Source organism: Vulpes vulpes, chromosome 7, assembly GCF_048418805.1.
Source record: "Vulpes vulpes isolate BD-2025 chromosome 7, VulVul3, whole genome shotgun sequence".
Classification (NCBI taxonomy): Eukaryota; Metazoa; Chordata; class Mammalia; order Carnivora; family Canidae; genus Vulpes; species Vulpes vulpes.
The window spans coordinates 27256419-27271456 of NC_132786.1; the positions used below are offsets into that span (position 1 = coordinate 27256419).

At 37.2% G+C, this 15038-nt stretch overlaps 1 protein-coding gene across 4 annotated transcripts in view; it reads right to left on the bottom strand.

Annotated features, from left to right (window-relative positions):
* Nucleotides 1-15038, bottom strand: part of HOOK3 (hook microtubule tethering protein 3) — a 109750-nt gene that overhangs the window by 41737 nt on the left and 52975 nt on the right. For all 4 annotated transcript variants that reach the window (XR_012002543.1, XM_025993691.2, XM_072763358.1 and 1 more), the window contains exons 9-11: nt 8937-9100; nt 3293-3433; nt 1538-1739 (exon numbers count right to left, since the gene is read on the bottom strand). Coding sequence is in view for 3 of the 4 variants with exons in the window: in XM_025993691.2 (XP_025849476.1) it covers nt 1538-1739; nt 3293-3433; nt 8937-9100 (507 nt within the window). In the remaining variant the exon portion in view is untranslated. The remainder of the gene's footprint in view (nt 1-1537; nt 1740-3292; nt 3434-8936; nt 9101-15038) is intronic.

A 15038-nucleotide genomic window follows, 5' to 3' on the forward strand; every position in this document is an offset into this window, starting at 1 on the left:
TAATAAGATTGTGAAGTATTGATGTAAGAGTAGACAAACCAATGAAAGAGAAGAGAGTGCCAAGAAACAAATTTAAGATGGAATCTTTAGGTGTGTGATAGAATAGAATTGCAGGTCCTTGTGGAAAAGACTATTAAATAAATGCCAATCGGGTGACTGGTTGCCTACACAGAGAATAAAATATCAAATGGATCCATAATCTAGCATCCTACACAAAAACTAATTCCATGTGGATAAAAGACCTAATTGAGCAAAACAAACTAAATCTTTGTTAAGAAAATAGAGATTAGCTTACATCTTTATATAGGAAATGACTTAAGACATAAATGGCATAAGTCATAAAAGGATATTTAAAGTTCATAATCTTAAAATTAATCTCAAAAAAAGTAAAAAGGTTACAGATTGGCAGGAAATAAATGCAGCAAGTGTAACTGACAAAATATTAATAGCAAAACATATAAAGAAGTTTCAGAAATCAGTAAGAAAAAATACAAGTTTTAAAATGAATAAAAGATTTAAAATGGGCCATTCACAAAAGAATTGTGATCATTAAAATATATTTGTAATTAGGGTAATGCAAAGTATAATCATGAAGAGACACTATTTCATACTCATCTAATTGGCACAATTTCAAGTTTGACAATACTATGTGTTGGTGATAATGTGGAAAGATAGGAATTCATAAAATCTTGTTTAGTAATACAATCACTTCAAAGAACAATTTATCTAATTAAATGAAGATACTCTAAAGAAGAAACTCCTTATAGCTGAGAAACTTTCACACATGTATAGAGGAGGACAGGTTCGATAACATGCAAAGTGGCACTTCTTATAATTAAAAAAAAAAAAGGGCGGGGGGGGGGCTGAAACATCCTGTGTGTCCTTCAACAGGAAAATGGATAAATTGTGGTATGGTGACTAAACAGGATACTTAGTGGTACAAATGAACTGAATAAAGCTGTACTTATCATCATAAACAAATTTCCCAAATATACTGAACAAAGTAAATCACAGACGAGGCCTTATATCATTTATATAGCTTTGAACCATGCAAAGATGTTATACATTTTATATATATATACGTGTGTGTATATATATATATATATATATACACACACGTATATATATATATGAACTAATATATGCACCAGATGAAAAAAAAAGATGCATAGGAATGAAAACTACAAAACAGCACAGTGGTTACTATATTGGGGAGAGTACGAGTCTTTTATTTTTTAAGCATAGATACTTGCATTACTATTTTACTTTTGTGTATTTCGTAAAACATAATAATTTAAAAATAACAGGATCTGCTAGAGACACTAATCAATAACCTCTGGATAACAACTAAGTTTGAATGTTAACTATACTGGAATTAAAAACTTAGAAAAAAACAAACAAATCTAAGTTTCATAGGTTAAAAAACAAAAAACAATACTGTGAAAACAAAATAAGTGGATTTCTGGTGAGCCACAGTGTTATAATGGAGAACCTGCTTGAAAACATCATTAAGAAACTCGGTTACTATTCTTTTTACCTGTCTCTTATATGTCTCAAGTTGACTTCGAGCTGCATTGGCTTTTCTTAACTCTTCCTCTAGACTGACAGTGTTCTGCATATACATAGTATTCTTTTCTTCTAAGAGTTTAACCTGACGCCTCAAATCACCAAGATCTTCTAGCTTCTTTTTATATGATTCCACTTGGCCTTCTAGTTTAGACACTTTATCAGAAGAATGTCTAGAATGAGATGGGAAATCAGAAATCAGAAACACATCCTGAGCTGTAAAGCTGTTTTCAATAGTGCTAACCCAAGAGGGACTGCCAGAAAAGACACATTCTAATGAAATTATAAGACCAAAGGTGATTCTAGATTGTTTTTGTTCAGGCAAAAAAATATGACCAAAATTATAGCAAAGTGTATAATGGAGAATGTTATGTAATTTAAGGAAAGCAAGTGGTAGTGATAGTGTTTGGGGGCGGGAGGGGTAACCAGCAGAGTCACATGTAGCACAACAGCAAAATAAATCGTGCAGAGTCCAAGTGATGTGGCAATTAGAATGTTATTCGTGACCACAGGAACAGCTATTTCATGGAACAGTGGAGCGGGAGGTGGCAAATTTTAGAGAGTTAAGGAGACAATGTAAATTTCACCTTATGTCATCTAAATTTGTTCTGGAGGGAAGGAGAGAGTAATAAGTCTTTTCTCCTAAGAGGAGAGAGACCTAAACATAAAAATATATGCTAAAGTGGGAGATCCAAATTCAAAGAGAAATGATGACTGATGTAACACAGTCTTTGTGTGAGCAAGAAATGTTGAGACCCAAAGCCCTGAAAAAGAGAAAGAATAACAAGTCTACATTCTAAAAGCAAAAATGAAAAGATGGGTGGCAATGCGGAGCAGTTAGGGAGGTACAGGAAGTATAGGACATGGAGAGTCCCACAGCTCATAGCTTCTTTCCTTGATGCAGTTGGAGACAATGTCATCTACTGACACTAAGGCATGGAGAGGTGTGGGGGGTGGGTGTCCAGGTGAGAAGTTATGGACATATGTACTAGCTATGAGAGAAATGGGAGACAGAAATATCTGTCATGAGCGGCAGAATGGTGGACCACAGGGAAGAACCCAACGAAGAGTGAAGATCATGAATTTGTAGCAGGACAAAACTATTATCACTGTGTGATTTTCTCTACTCATTCTTAGTATTCAAAGAGCAAAAGTAAAAATGGCTGGAATGACCCAACAGAGGATAAATTATACAAGTGTAATGGTAAGAAAACGAGGTGGCAGGGAGTGAAGGCACTTAGTGAGAGAACAGGCAAGTGCAGATAAAACAGTCCAGCAAGGAAATGACGCATCATGGGTGTGACAGCATCCAAGCAAGAGGAAGACTGAATGACCAGGACGACTTGAAATTAATTAAAGAAAAGGAGTCATAGTAAGAAAAGCTCCAGAGCTATACAAATATGAAGTGATAGTCAGAGATTAATTTCTATTTAACAAACATTTATATAACACTTAATTGCCAGATACTGTTTAAACTGTTCACAAATATAAACTCAGTTCTGCATGTAAATCTGAGATAGGTATGTGTATCATCTCCATTTTACAGATGAGAAAATGGTTACACAGAGATTAATAAGTAAATGGTAGCATTGGACTCTGAACTCAGGTAGTCGAGCTCTTAAACATCCTGCTATTCTCAGGGATCCTAGAGTTTGTAACATCATTGGTAGAGCTGTTCTGGGTAATGACAGGCCTGAGAGTCCAACAAGATGGGAAGACTGTTTACCTAAGAACATCTATTTCATCTTTCAGAGACTGGGCTTCATCTGCCAAAGTGGTTAGTTCATCATTCTGTTGCCGAAGTTCAGAGATTTCCTTTTCTAACTCTTCACAGCGTATACGATAATCATCTTTGGCTGCTTCTAGTCTGTAACCAAAATAAAACAGACCAAGAAAGTACTATTTACTATTTAACAATTCTCCTTAAAACATAAAAGGAAATAAAAAACATGAGAATAAACTCTTGAATCTTTTGTGACCATAAGTGGTATCTCCAAGTTTTAATGGTCCTAAAAATGGATTCCACTGGTCCAAGGCTTATGGAAACTTGACAACTGATTACCACTCCTCTTTTCAGAAAATTAGATGTCAAGAAATATTTTTTCAACATACAGCACAATTAATTTAACGTTTTATTTCTGACTGTGAAATTAACGTGTTCCTTGTTGAAAATTTACAAAATATATAAAAGCTAAGAAGATAAAAATCATGTATTGATCTTAAATAGATAATACTGTTAGCATTTTTGAGTATATCCTCTAGTCTGGTTGCTATTCATAGATCTTTTCCCTCCAAATCTGGATAATACTGTTCCTACTACATTTTTTTCTGTTTTGTAAGACTGTCTCTCATGTTTTTTATTTTAATTTTATTTATAATATTTAATGTTAGCAGGAATTCTTAATTTTTATGTAATTCTATTGATGAATTTTATACTTTATAGTTTCTACTTTTAGTGTATGATTAGAAAGTTTTCTCTTTTATCCTGTATTTTGTTAGTATTTATATGGTTGCATTTTTAACAGTGAAATTCTCAATTTCCCCTGGAATTCATTTTTGTATTATGATATCCAACTTTTTCTGCCAAAATATGTACCCATTACCCCAAAACCATTTAATAAATAATTTAACCATTACCTATGGATTTAAAAAATGCCATTTTTATTATGTTACATATTTTAACATACACTTGGTTGTTTTCTGGATCTTCCTTTGTGTTACTAGTTTGTTTGTATTTTGCTGCACCAGTACTAGTTTTAAAATTAGTAAAGAAATATAACATCTCAACACTGGACACAGCAAGCACTCCCTTATTTTTTTTTTTTTAATTAATTTTTATTGGTGTTCAATTTACCAACATACAGAAAAACACCCAGTGCTCATCCCGTCAAGTGTCCACCTCAGTGCCCGTCACCCATTCCCCTCCAACACCCGCCCTCCTCCCCCCTTCCACCACCCCTAGTTCGTTTCCCAGAGTTAGGAGTCTTTATGTTCTGTCTCCCTTCCTGATATTTCCCAACATTTCTTCTCCCTTCCTTTATATTCCCTTTCACTATTATTTATATTCCCCAAATGAATGAGAACATACACTGTTTGTCCTTCTCCGATTGACTTATTTCACTCAGCATAATACCCTCCAGTTCCATCCACGTCGAAGCAAATGGTGGGTATTTGTCGTTTCTAATGGCTGAGGAATATTCCATTGTATACATAAACCACATCTTCTTTATCCATTCATCTTTCGATGGACACCGAGGCTCCTTCCACAGTTTGGCTATTGTGGCCATTGCTGCAATAAACATCGGGGTGCAGGTGTCCCGACGTTTCATTGCATCTGAATCTTTGGGGTAAATCCCCAACAGCGCAATTGCTGGGTCGTAGGGCAGGTCTATTTTTAACTCTTTGAGGAACCTCCACACAGTTTTCCAGAGTGGCTGCACCAGTTCACATTCCCACCAACAGTGTAAGAGGGTTCCCTTTTCTCCGCATCCTCTCCAACATTTGTGGTTTCCTGCCTTGTTAATTTTCCCCATTCTCACTGGGGTGAGGTGGGATCTCATTGTGGTTTTGATTTGTATTTCCCTGATGGCAAGTGATGCAGAGCATTTTCTCATGTGCATGTTGGCCATGTCCATGTCTTCCTCTGTGAGATTTCTCTTCATGTCTTTTGCCCATTTCATGATTGGATTGTTTGTTTCTTTGGTGTTGAGTTTAATAAGTTCTTTGTAGATTTTGGAAACTAGCCCTTTATCTGATATGTCGTTTGCAAATATCTTCTCCCATTCTGTAGGTTGTCTTTTAGTTTTGTTGACTGTATCCTTTGCTGTGCAAAAGCTTCTTATCTTGATGAAGTCCCAATAGTTCATTTTTGCTTTTGTTTCTTTTGCCTTTGTGGATGTATCTTGCAAGAAGTTACTGTGGCCGAGTTCAAAAAGGGTGTTGCCTGTGTTCTCTTCTATGATTTTGATGGACTCTTGTCTCACATTTAGATCTCTCATCCATTTTGAGTTTATCTTTGTGTATGGTGAAAGAGAGTGGTCCAGTTTCATTCTTCTGCATGTGGATGTCCAATTTTCCCAACACCATTTATTGAAGAGACTGTCTTTCTTCCAATGGATAGTCTTTCCTCCTTTATCGAATATTAGATGACCATACATTTCAGGGTCCACTTCTGGGTTCTCTATTCTGTTCCATTGATCTATGTGTCTGTTTTTGTGCCAGTACCACACTGTCTTGATGACCACAGCTTTGTAGTACAACCTGGAATCTGGCATTGTGATGCCCCCAGCTATGGTTTTCTTTTTTAAAATTCCCCTGGCTATTAGGGTCTTTTCTGATTCCACACAAATCTTAAAATAATTTGTTCTAACTCTCTGAAGAAAGTCCATGGTATTTTGATAGGGATTGCATTAAACGTATAAATTGCCCTGGGTAACATTGACATTTTCACAATATTAATTCTGCCAATCCATGAGCATGGGATATTTTTCCATCTCTTTGTGTCTTCCTCAGTTTCTTTCAGAAGTGTTCTATAGTTTTTAGGGTATAGATCCTTCACCTCTTTGGTTAGGTTTATTCCTAGGTATCTTATGCTTTTGGGTGCAATTGTAAATGGGATTGACTCCTTAATTTCTCTTTCTTCAGTCTCATTGTTAGTGTATAGAAATGCCATTGATTTCTGGGCATTGATTTTGTATCCTGCCACGCTACCAAATTGCTGTATGAGTTCTAGCAATCTTGGGGTGGAGGCTTTTGGGTTTTCTATGTAGAGTATCATGTCATCGGCGAAGAGGGAGAATTTGACTTCTTCTTTGCCAATTTGAATGCCTTTAATGTCTTTTTGTTGTCTGATTGCTGAGGCGAGGACTTCCAGAACTATGTTGAACAGCAGTGGTGAGAGTGGACATCCCTGTCTTGTTCCTGATCTTAGGGGAAAGGCTCCCAGTGCTTCCCCATTGAGAATGATATTAAGCACTCCCTTATTATACTTTGTGTATAAATGTTCTGAGAATCTCTTGCTCGTCAATACTTCTAGCTGAAAATAAAATCTGAATTGGAATCAAGTTCAAATTAAATAATAATTTAGGAAAAATGGCATTCTTACAATCCTCCTTACAATGTAAACAAAATATGTAAACATGTTATCACTCTACATATATTGAAATAATTTTTATGTATAACAGAAGTTTTCATCATATAAGTCCCTCATATATCTTTTAATTTTTTTATTCTTGGGGTATTTATATACCTAAAAGTGCAAGTTTTTCCTTATGATACTAACTGCGGTTATTGCTAGAAAGTCTTCTGACCTATACAAATGTCTTATAGCTACCCTCTCTCCTCTTGGTTAAAATGTAACTGCTAGATCTTGCCATTAAAAAGGTGTATTATCCCTTTTGTAATTAAAAATAATTTATGAACAGGGGCCTGGGTGGTTCTGTTGGCTAAGCATCTGCCTTTGGCTCAAGTCATCATCCTAAAGTCCCAGGATCGGGATCCCTGGGTGGCACAGCAGTTTGGCGCCTGCCTTTGGCCCAGGGCGCGATCCTGGAGAACCGGGAATCCCACGTCAGGCTCCCAGTGCATGGAGCCTGCTTCTCCCTCTGCCTGTGTCTCTGCTTCTCTCTCTCTCTCTGTCTATCATAAATAAATAAAAATTAAAAAAAAAAAATAAAGTCCCAGGATCAAGCCCCAAGGCAGGCTCCCTGATCAGCAGGGGTCTGCTTCTCTCTGTCCCTCTGCCCAACACCCTGCTCATTCTCTCTTGCTTTCTCTCTCTCTCTCAAGAAATAAAATCTTAAAAAAATAATCTATGAGACTCAAATCTTAAAAGCTCAAAACAAAAATTAAAGGTAGAAGTTCATAATAAAGATGAGCCAGAAGCATTATATCTGACTATAAAGAATAATAAATACTGATGGGCGCCTGGGGTGGCTCAGTCGGTTAAGCGACTCTTGATTTCAACCCAGGTCATAACCTCAGGGTTGTGAGATCATGGAGTCTGCTTAGGATGTTTGCTTGCGCTCTCTCTCTCTTCCCCGCTGCCCCATCTGCATGTGAGCTCTCTCTCAAAAAGAAATAGTGAGATATATAAATGATAAACATTCAAATATGATAAAATATTTAAATGCTTCAAAATATAAATTGCAACATATATTGTAACATGTATTCTAGAACAACAAAGCATTAGATACTATTTCCTTTATATTTAATGAAAACGCAGGACAATTCTAAATACCATTTCCCCAAACCACACTTTAAGAAACTGGCTGAAATTTAGAAACAAAAGGGTATAGTCATACTTAAATTGTACTACCTACTGATTCTGTCTTAGAAAGTCAAGATGCAGACAAAGGGTACTCAAACTTTTTGGTCTCCTTCACGCTCTTAAAGTCACTGAAATTTCAAAAAACTTTTGTTTATATATAGTCCAGTTTATTAGAAGACAGCTGGGTTGTCATAGCTATTTCTATATTCATCTGTTGTGATGCCTTTTTGGCCGAAATATATGATGGAAATCCACCCTTGCACAGATATGCAGTTAGAAAAGAGAGGGTCTGGAAGACTCTGAAAGAGTCTCAGAGAACCTGAAGAGGTCCTCAGACCACATCTTGAAATGCTGATGTAGACCATAAGGGATGGACCATTTCTAAGGTTTAAGGGAAGACTTAAGAATCATTTTTATTTTTTCCTATTAAGTAAGATGTTATATTTCTTACTGTTAAGCCCTTCAATTTTGTGGTTCTGTTTTGTCTGGCGGAACACCAAATTTTTCCTTTTCTTCTTTTCCCTTTCACCATCCAATTGCCAAAGGGCCATTCTTCTTTCCTTTTGTCCTTTTCCTCTTCCAGAAGATGTGTTTACACTGTCCCTTTAAATCAGTATGACTTTTAAATAAGTCTGTCTCTATAAATTATGTACCTGGCCTTTATATTGTGTCTCCTGCAAAGGGCACCAGTCTCTTATAAATTCAGTGCCTCTATGTTTTTATGGTGTCTGGTCCTTTAAGATGATGTACTTAACAATGAAAATTTCCCCCTGCAGTTTGTGGTCTAATATTTTATTTTATGGGGGGAGGAGGGGCAGAGGGAAAGGGAGAACAGGAATCCAAAGCAGGCTCCATGCTGGGCATGAGTCTCAGTCTCACAACCCTGAGATCACGACCTAAGCTGAAACCAAGAGTCAGACGCTAAACTGACCATGCCACCCACCCAGGTGGCCCTGAGGGTGTTACTTTGAAAGAATTTTTCCTAGATGTAAACATCCTCCTTGGTCTGCAGGTACCCACAAGTCCTAACACTACATTTTTTTACCATTAAAAGATAGTTGCTGAATTTTTAAAAGTTAGACTTTGATGCATGGTCTTTTACCTGAATGTTTCTTCTTGGAGTTGTTCCAGTTGAGTCTGGAGCTGCAGATGCCTTCTTCCTGCAGGACTGTTGGGATCTTCTATAGAATCAGACTGATTAAGTCTTTCCATTAATACTTGATTCTCTGCCAAGAGACTACTTTTCTCCTCCTGCAATGCTGCAACCTGTAAGAGTATAGGAAGACAACAACTATTTCTTCCAATTACACTGGCATCAGCATAATCACTTTTAAGTGACCATTATGAATTAAATCTGGTTTTAATCAACTTCTACTTAAAACATGTACATTACTTTGGAATATTGCACAAGCAAAGCAATATGTAAGAGTAAGCAAAATTCCTTCTTTATATTTAAAAAGACAGTTCGCCAAGTAAGATATGAAAATGGCAACTAGGCACACCAAAAGATACTCATGATTCATCATTAAAGAAATGCAAATTAAAGCCACAATGTTACACCAATACACTTCTACTAGAATGGCTCAAATAAAAAATAGCCACTTTAAAAAACAAAACAAAAAAAACCAATGTACCAAGTGTTGACAAAGATGCAGAACAAATGGAAGTCTCAGACGTCTCTGGTGAGAATATAAAATGTTTCAAGCACTTTGGAAAACAGCTTTGCATTTTTCAAAAAAATTAAACATGTAACTACCACATGACCTAGCCAGTATTTACTTACTCAAGAGAAATAAAAGCACATGCCCAAAGACTTATAAACAAATTTTTTTAAAGATTTATTTATCTATTTATTCATGAGAAACACACACACACACACAGAGAGAGAGAGAGAGAGAGAGAGAGAGAGAGAGAGAGAGAGAGGCAGAGAGAGACACAGGTAGAGGGTGAAGCAGGCTCCACGCAGGGAGCCTGATGCAGGACTCAATCTCGGGTCTCCAGGATGACATCCTGGGCTGAAGGCAGGCGCTAAACCGCTGAGCCACCCAGGTGTCCCATCCATAAACAATGTTAACGGCAGTTTTGTTTGTAATAGAGAAAAATTATAAACAACACAAATGTTCATCAACAGGTGAATGGATAAATTCTAGAATATTCACACAATGGAATACTATTTGGCAATAAAAAAAGAATTAACTACTGCTACTGTCAACACGAATGAATCACAAAATAATGAAAGAAGTCAAACCAAAAAAAAGTACATATATAGTGTATGATTCTTTTTATATGCAATTCTAGAAGATACGAACTAATCTATAGTGACAAAGCAGAGCTGGGGACCTGAGAGGGAATACATTAAAGAATCATGAGAAAATTTGAGGGTGATGGGTTCATTATATTAATTGTGGTAAAGTTTTCACACATTCATACATCTGTCAACATGCATCAAAATTGTATGCTTAAAATATGAAGTTTATTGTATGTTAATTATATCTCAAAAGCTGTAAAAACAAAAGTTAACTGCCATTTCTAATTCTCACTAATTCTAATTCCAATGCCCCACTTTTTCTTGAATTCATTCTAGTTGGGCTATTGGCTCTATCATTCCACAGAACTGCTAACCAGGAGCACTACTGACACTTTCATGTCACTGTGAACAATCAACCTTTGACACAACTGATCCCATACTCCTCCTTGACGCAGTTTCTCATTTGGCTGCTAGGACAAATGACAAAGAATGACAAATGACTCTCCTGGTTTCTGTACCAATCTACCAGGCTTCTCTTTCTCCTTAGTTCCTTTTATTTCTCTGTCATTTGAGTGCTGTATAGCTTTTCCTCTCTACATACAGTGATGGCTTCCAGTTTCATGGCTGTAAATATCATCTTTTCAGTAATAGCTCGCACATTTCTATTTCTAGTCTGGAATCCTACACTGGTATCATTTCCACTTGGATGTCTAACAGGCATCTCAAATTTAAATTGTCCAAGGGGAGCTCTTAATTACAGCTCACTTCCCAGTCCTTCCAGTCTTTCCCATTTCAGTGAAGAGTAATTCTATCATTCCAGTTGCTCAGTCATAATCCTTAACATCTTTACCTGGTATCCATATCCAATCTGTCAGAAAATATCATTGGCTCTACCTTCACACATATTTTGACTTTTTATCAACCCTAAATTCTTTTTTTTTTTTAAGATTTTATTTATTTATTCATGAGAGACAGAGGGGGGGTGGTGGGGCAGAGTCAGAGGCAGAAGGAGAAGCAGGCTCCACGCAGGGAACCCAACCCGATGCGGGACTTCAGGATCACACCCTAGGCCTAAGGCAGGCGCTAAACTGCTGAGCCACCCAGGCATCCCAATTTGGTAACTTTTGAATGTGTTCTGACTGTTCCACCAACCAGCTGTTCCTTCCCCCACTACCCAGTCTCTCTCCTCAGGCCTCCCTATTGCCTAAGACACAATATTGATTATTAGGCCAATTAATAACCCTACCATGCCCTGTAAATGTTCAAGTGAATGGTCATTCATCTCTCATTTTATTTTATTTTTTTTAATTTTTATTTATTTATGATAGTCACACAGAGAGAGAGAGAGAGAGAGAGGCAGAGACATAGGCAGAGGGAGAAGCAGGCTCCATGCACCGGGAGCCCGATGTGGGATTCGATCCCAGGTCTCCAGGATCGCGCCCTGGGCCAAAGGCAGGCGCCAAACCGCTGCGCCACCCAGGGATCCCTCATCTCTCATTTTAAATCAAAAGCTAGAAATGATTAAGCTTAGTGAGGCAGGCATGTAGAAAGCTGAGAGAGGCTGAACGCTAGGCTCCTTGTACTAGTTTAGCCAAATTGTGAATGCAAAGGAAAAGTTCTTGAAGGAAAGTAAAAGTTTAAGGCTACTCCAGTGAACACGCAAATGATAAGAGAGTAATATGGCCTTACCACTAATACGGAGAAAATCAAAGCAGCCACAGCATTCCCGTCAGCCAAAGCCTAATCTAAAGCAAGGCCCTAACTCCCTTCAATTTTCTGAGGGCTGAGACAGGTGGGGAAGCTGCAGAAGAAAAGTCTGAAGCTAGCAGTGGTTCGTTCTGGAGGTTAAAGGAAAGAAATAATCTTCCTAACAGAGAAGTGCAAGATGAATAAAGCAAGTACTGATATAGAAGGGACATAAAGTTATCCAGGAAATTAAGGAGTTAAGATAATTTATGAAGGTGGTTATACTAAACAGATTTTCAATGGATATTAAACAGCTTTATTTTGGAAGAAGAGATACTATCTAGGACTTTCACAGCTACAGAGGATAAGTCAATGCTTGTCTTCAAAGCTTCAAAGGAGGGGAATCCTTGGGTGGCTAGGTGGATTAGCGCCTGCCTTTGGCCCAGGGCATGATCTTGGAGTCCTAGCATTGAGTCCCACGTCGGGCTCCCTGCATGGATCCTGCTTCTCCCTCCTCCTGTGTCTCTGCCTCTCTCTCTCTCTCTCTCTCTCTCTCATAAATAAATAAATAAATCTAAAAAAAAAAAAAAAAAGCTTCAAAGGACAGGTCAAATCTCTTGTTAGGGGTTAATGAACCTGGTGATTTTAAGTTGAAGCCAGTGCTCATTTGTCATTCTGAAAATCCTAGGCCCTTAAGAATTATGCTAAATCTACCCTGCCTGTGCTCTCTCAATGGAACCACAAACTCTGGGTGATAACACATCTGTTTACAACATGGTTTACCAAATATTTTAAGCCCACTGCTGAGACTTACTGCTCAGAAAAAAAAAGGACTTTAAAGATATTATTGCTCATTGACAATACACTTGGTCACCCAAGAGCTCTGACGGAGATGTACAATGAAATTAATGTTTTCAAGCCTGCTAACACAATATCCATTCTGTAGCCAATGGGTCAAGGAGTAATTTTGACTTTCAGGTCTTATTATTTAAGAAACACATTTAGTAAGGCTATAGCTATCAGACATTGATTCTTCTGATGCATCCGGATAAAATAAACTGAAAACTTTTGGACAGGGTTCACCATTCCAGATAGCAGTAAGAACATTCACAATTCATGCAAATAGTTAAAAAAATCAACATTAACAGAAGTTTGAAAGACACTGATTCCAATCCTTATGAAGAACTTTGAGGGGCTCAAAACTTTAGTGGAGGAAGTAACTGCAGGTGTGGTGGAAATAGCAAGAAAACTAGAAGCCGAGCCAGAAAATGTGACTGAATTGCTGTAATCTCATGATAAACTCCAATAAATGAGGAGTTGCTTGTTATGGATGAGCCAAGAAAGTGGTTTCTTGAGACAGTATCTACTCATGGTGGAGATGCTGTAAACATTGTTGAAATGATGATAAAGGATTTAGGAATACCAGATAAATAGTTGATAAAGCAGCAGCAGGGTCTGAAAAGACTGATTCCAAGTTTGAAAGAAGTTCTACTGTGGCTAAAATGCTATCAAACAGCACCACATGCTGTAGAGACCATTCATAAAAGGAAGAGTTGATAGGTACAGCGAACTTCATTATTGTTTTTTTTAAGAAATTGCTACAGCTATCCCAACTTTCAGCAACCACCATTCTGATCAGTCAACAGCCATGACACTGAGGCAAGACCCTCCACCAGCAAAAAGATGATGACTCGGTGATAGCTAAGATGATGGTTAGTAATTTTTAAATTATTTTAGTAATTTATTTTTACTTTTTTTTTTTTTTTAGTAATTTATTTTTAAATTAAGGTGTACATATGAGGGAAAAATATATATACATTTGTTTTATACATAATACTATTGCATAGTTAACAGACTACTGTGAAGTGTAAATACAACTATATAAAAGTTGCCAGTGTTATATGCACTGGGAAACCTAAAAATTCATCTGACTCGCTTTATTGTAGTGGTATGGAACCAAATCCATAATAAGCCTATGGTATGCCTGTAATGAAGAGTAATATGCAAAGAAAAAAATAATAATAATATAAGAAAAAATCAGACAAGAAAAAGGGACTTATAATAAAAAGTTACAGTATTCTGTTGAGTTTTTCTACTTCTAAGAGACAACTAATTTTCACTGTTCCCAATTTTACTGTTTTTGGTTGTTAGTTTACATCTCTAAATGTTTTACACCACCATTCTTGATTTATCAACCTCAGACATTATCTAGTGACTCCTCTGATAGGTTAAATTATAGCAACTTGTGCCATTCTTCCTTTCCATAAATGCAATTATATCACTATTCTTGTCACCTTCACTGGTCACTTCTGCCGTCTTAAACAGATACCTATTGACTCTCTTTACTCAATGCCCCACCAGTTCATTCATTCTCTCAAATATTCATTGTGTGCCTGCTATATGGACCATGGACTACATGACCATACTAAATGACAAATCAGGTGATTCTGAGCTGAGACTGGAGGCTTAGGTGGAGCCAGCATGTAATGGATGTTGTGCCACAGAAGTAGTTCTTGACTCCCTTCTGGTAAGACAATAACATTAGTGACTGACCCTACCTTTCCCTCATGTCTCTTGCCCTAGTCTACTGCTATCATTTGTACCTTTACTTTTGCAATTTTACATTTCTCTGTAGGACAATTCTAAATTGTGTGTTACTACTGTTTTCTGCAGAGCTAAGTGTATCATAAGGCAACACCTTCCCTTCTTGTAACTTCTTTGCACCCTGCCATTCACTTTGCAATCTGTCTATACCAGGGATTGGTAAACTCTTCTGGAAAGAATCGAACAGTGAATATTTTAGGCTTTGAGAGCTATAGGTCTCTTTGGCAAGTACTTAACTCTGTCACTATAGCATAAAAGCAGTCACAGAGAATACGTGAAAAAGCAGGGCTGTGCTCCAATAAAAACTACCTACAAAAACAGATGGCAAGCTGGTTTGCCAATCCTAATGTATAACTTTATACATATCAAAGATAATATCTATATCCTAGTTATAAAAAATAATCAGCTCTTACTTAGTATTATTACTAATCTTAGTGTTTGTGTATAGTTTTTTTTTTAAGGTTTTATTTATTTATTTATGAGAGAGAGAAAGAGAGACACAGAGAGAGACACACAGGCAGAGAGAGAAGCAGGCTCCATGCAGAGAGCCTGATGCGGGACTCGATCTCATGACTCCAGGATCATGCCCTGGCCAAAAGGCAGGCGCTAAACTGCTGAGCCACCCAGGGATCCCCAGTGTTTGTGTATATAGTTAAGTTCTAAAAT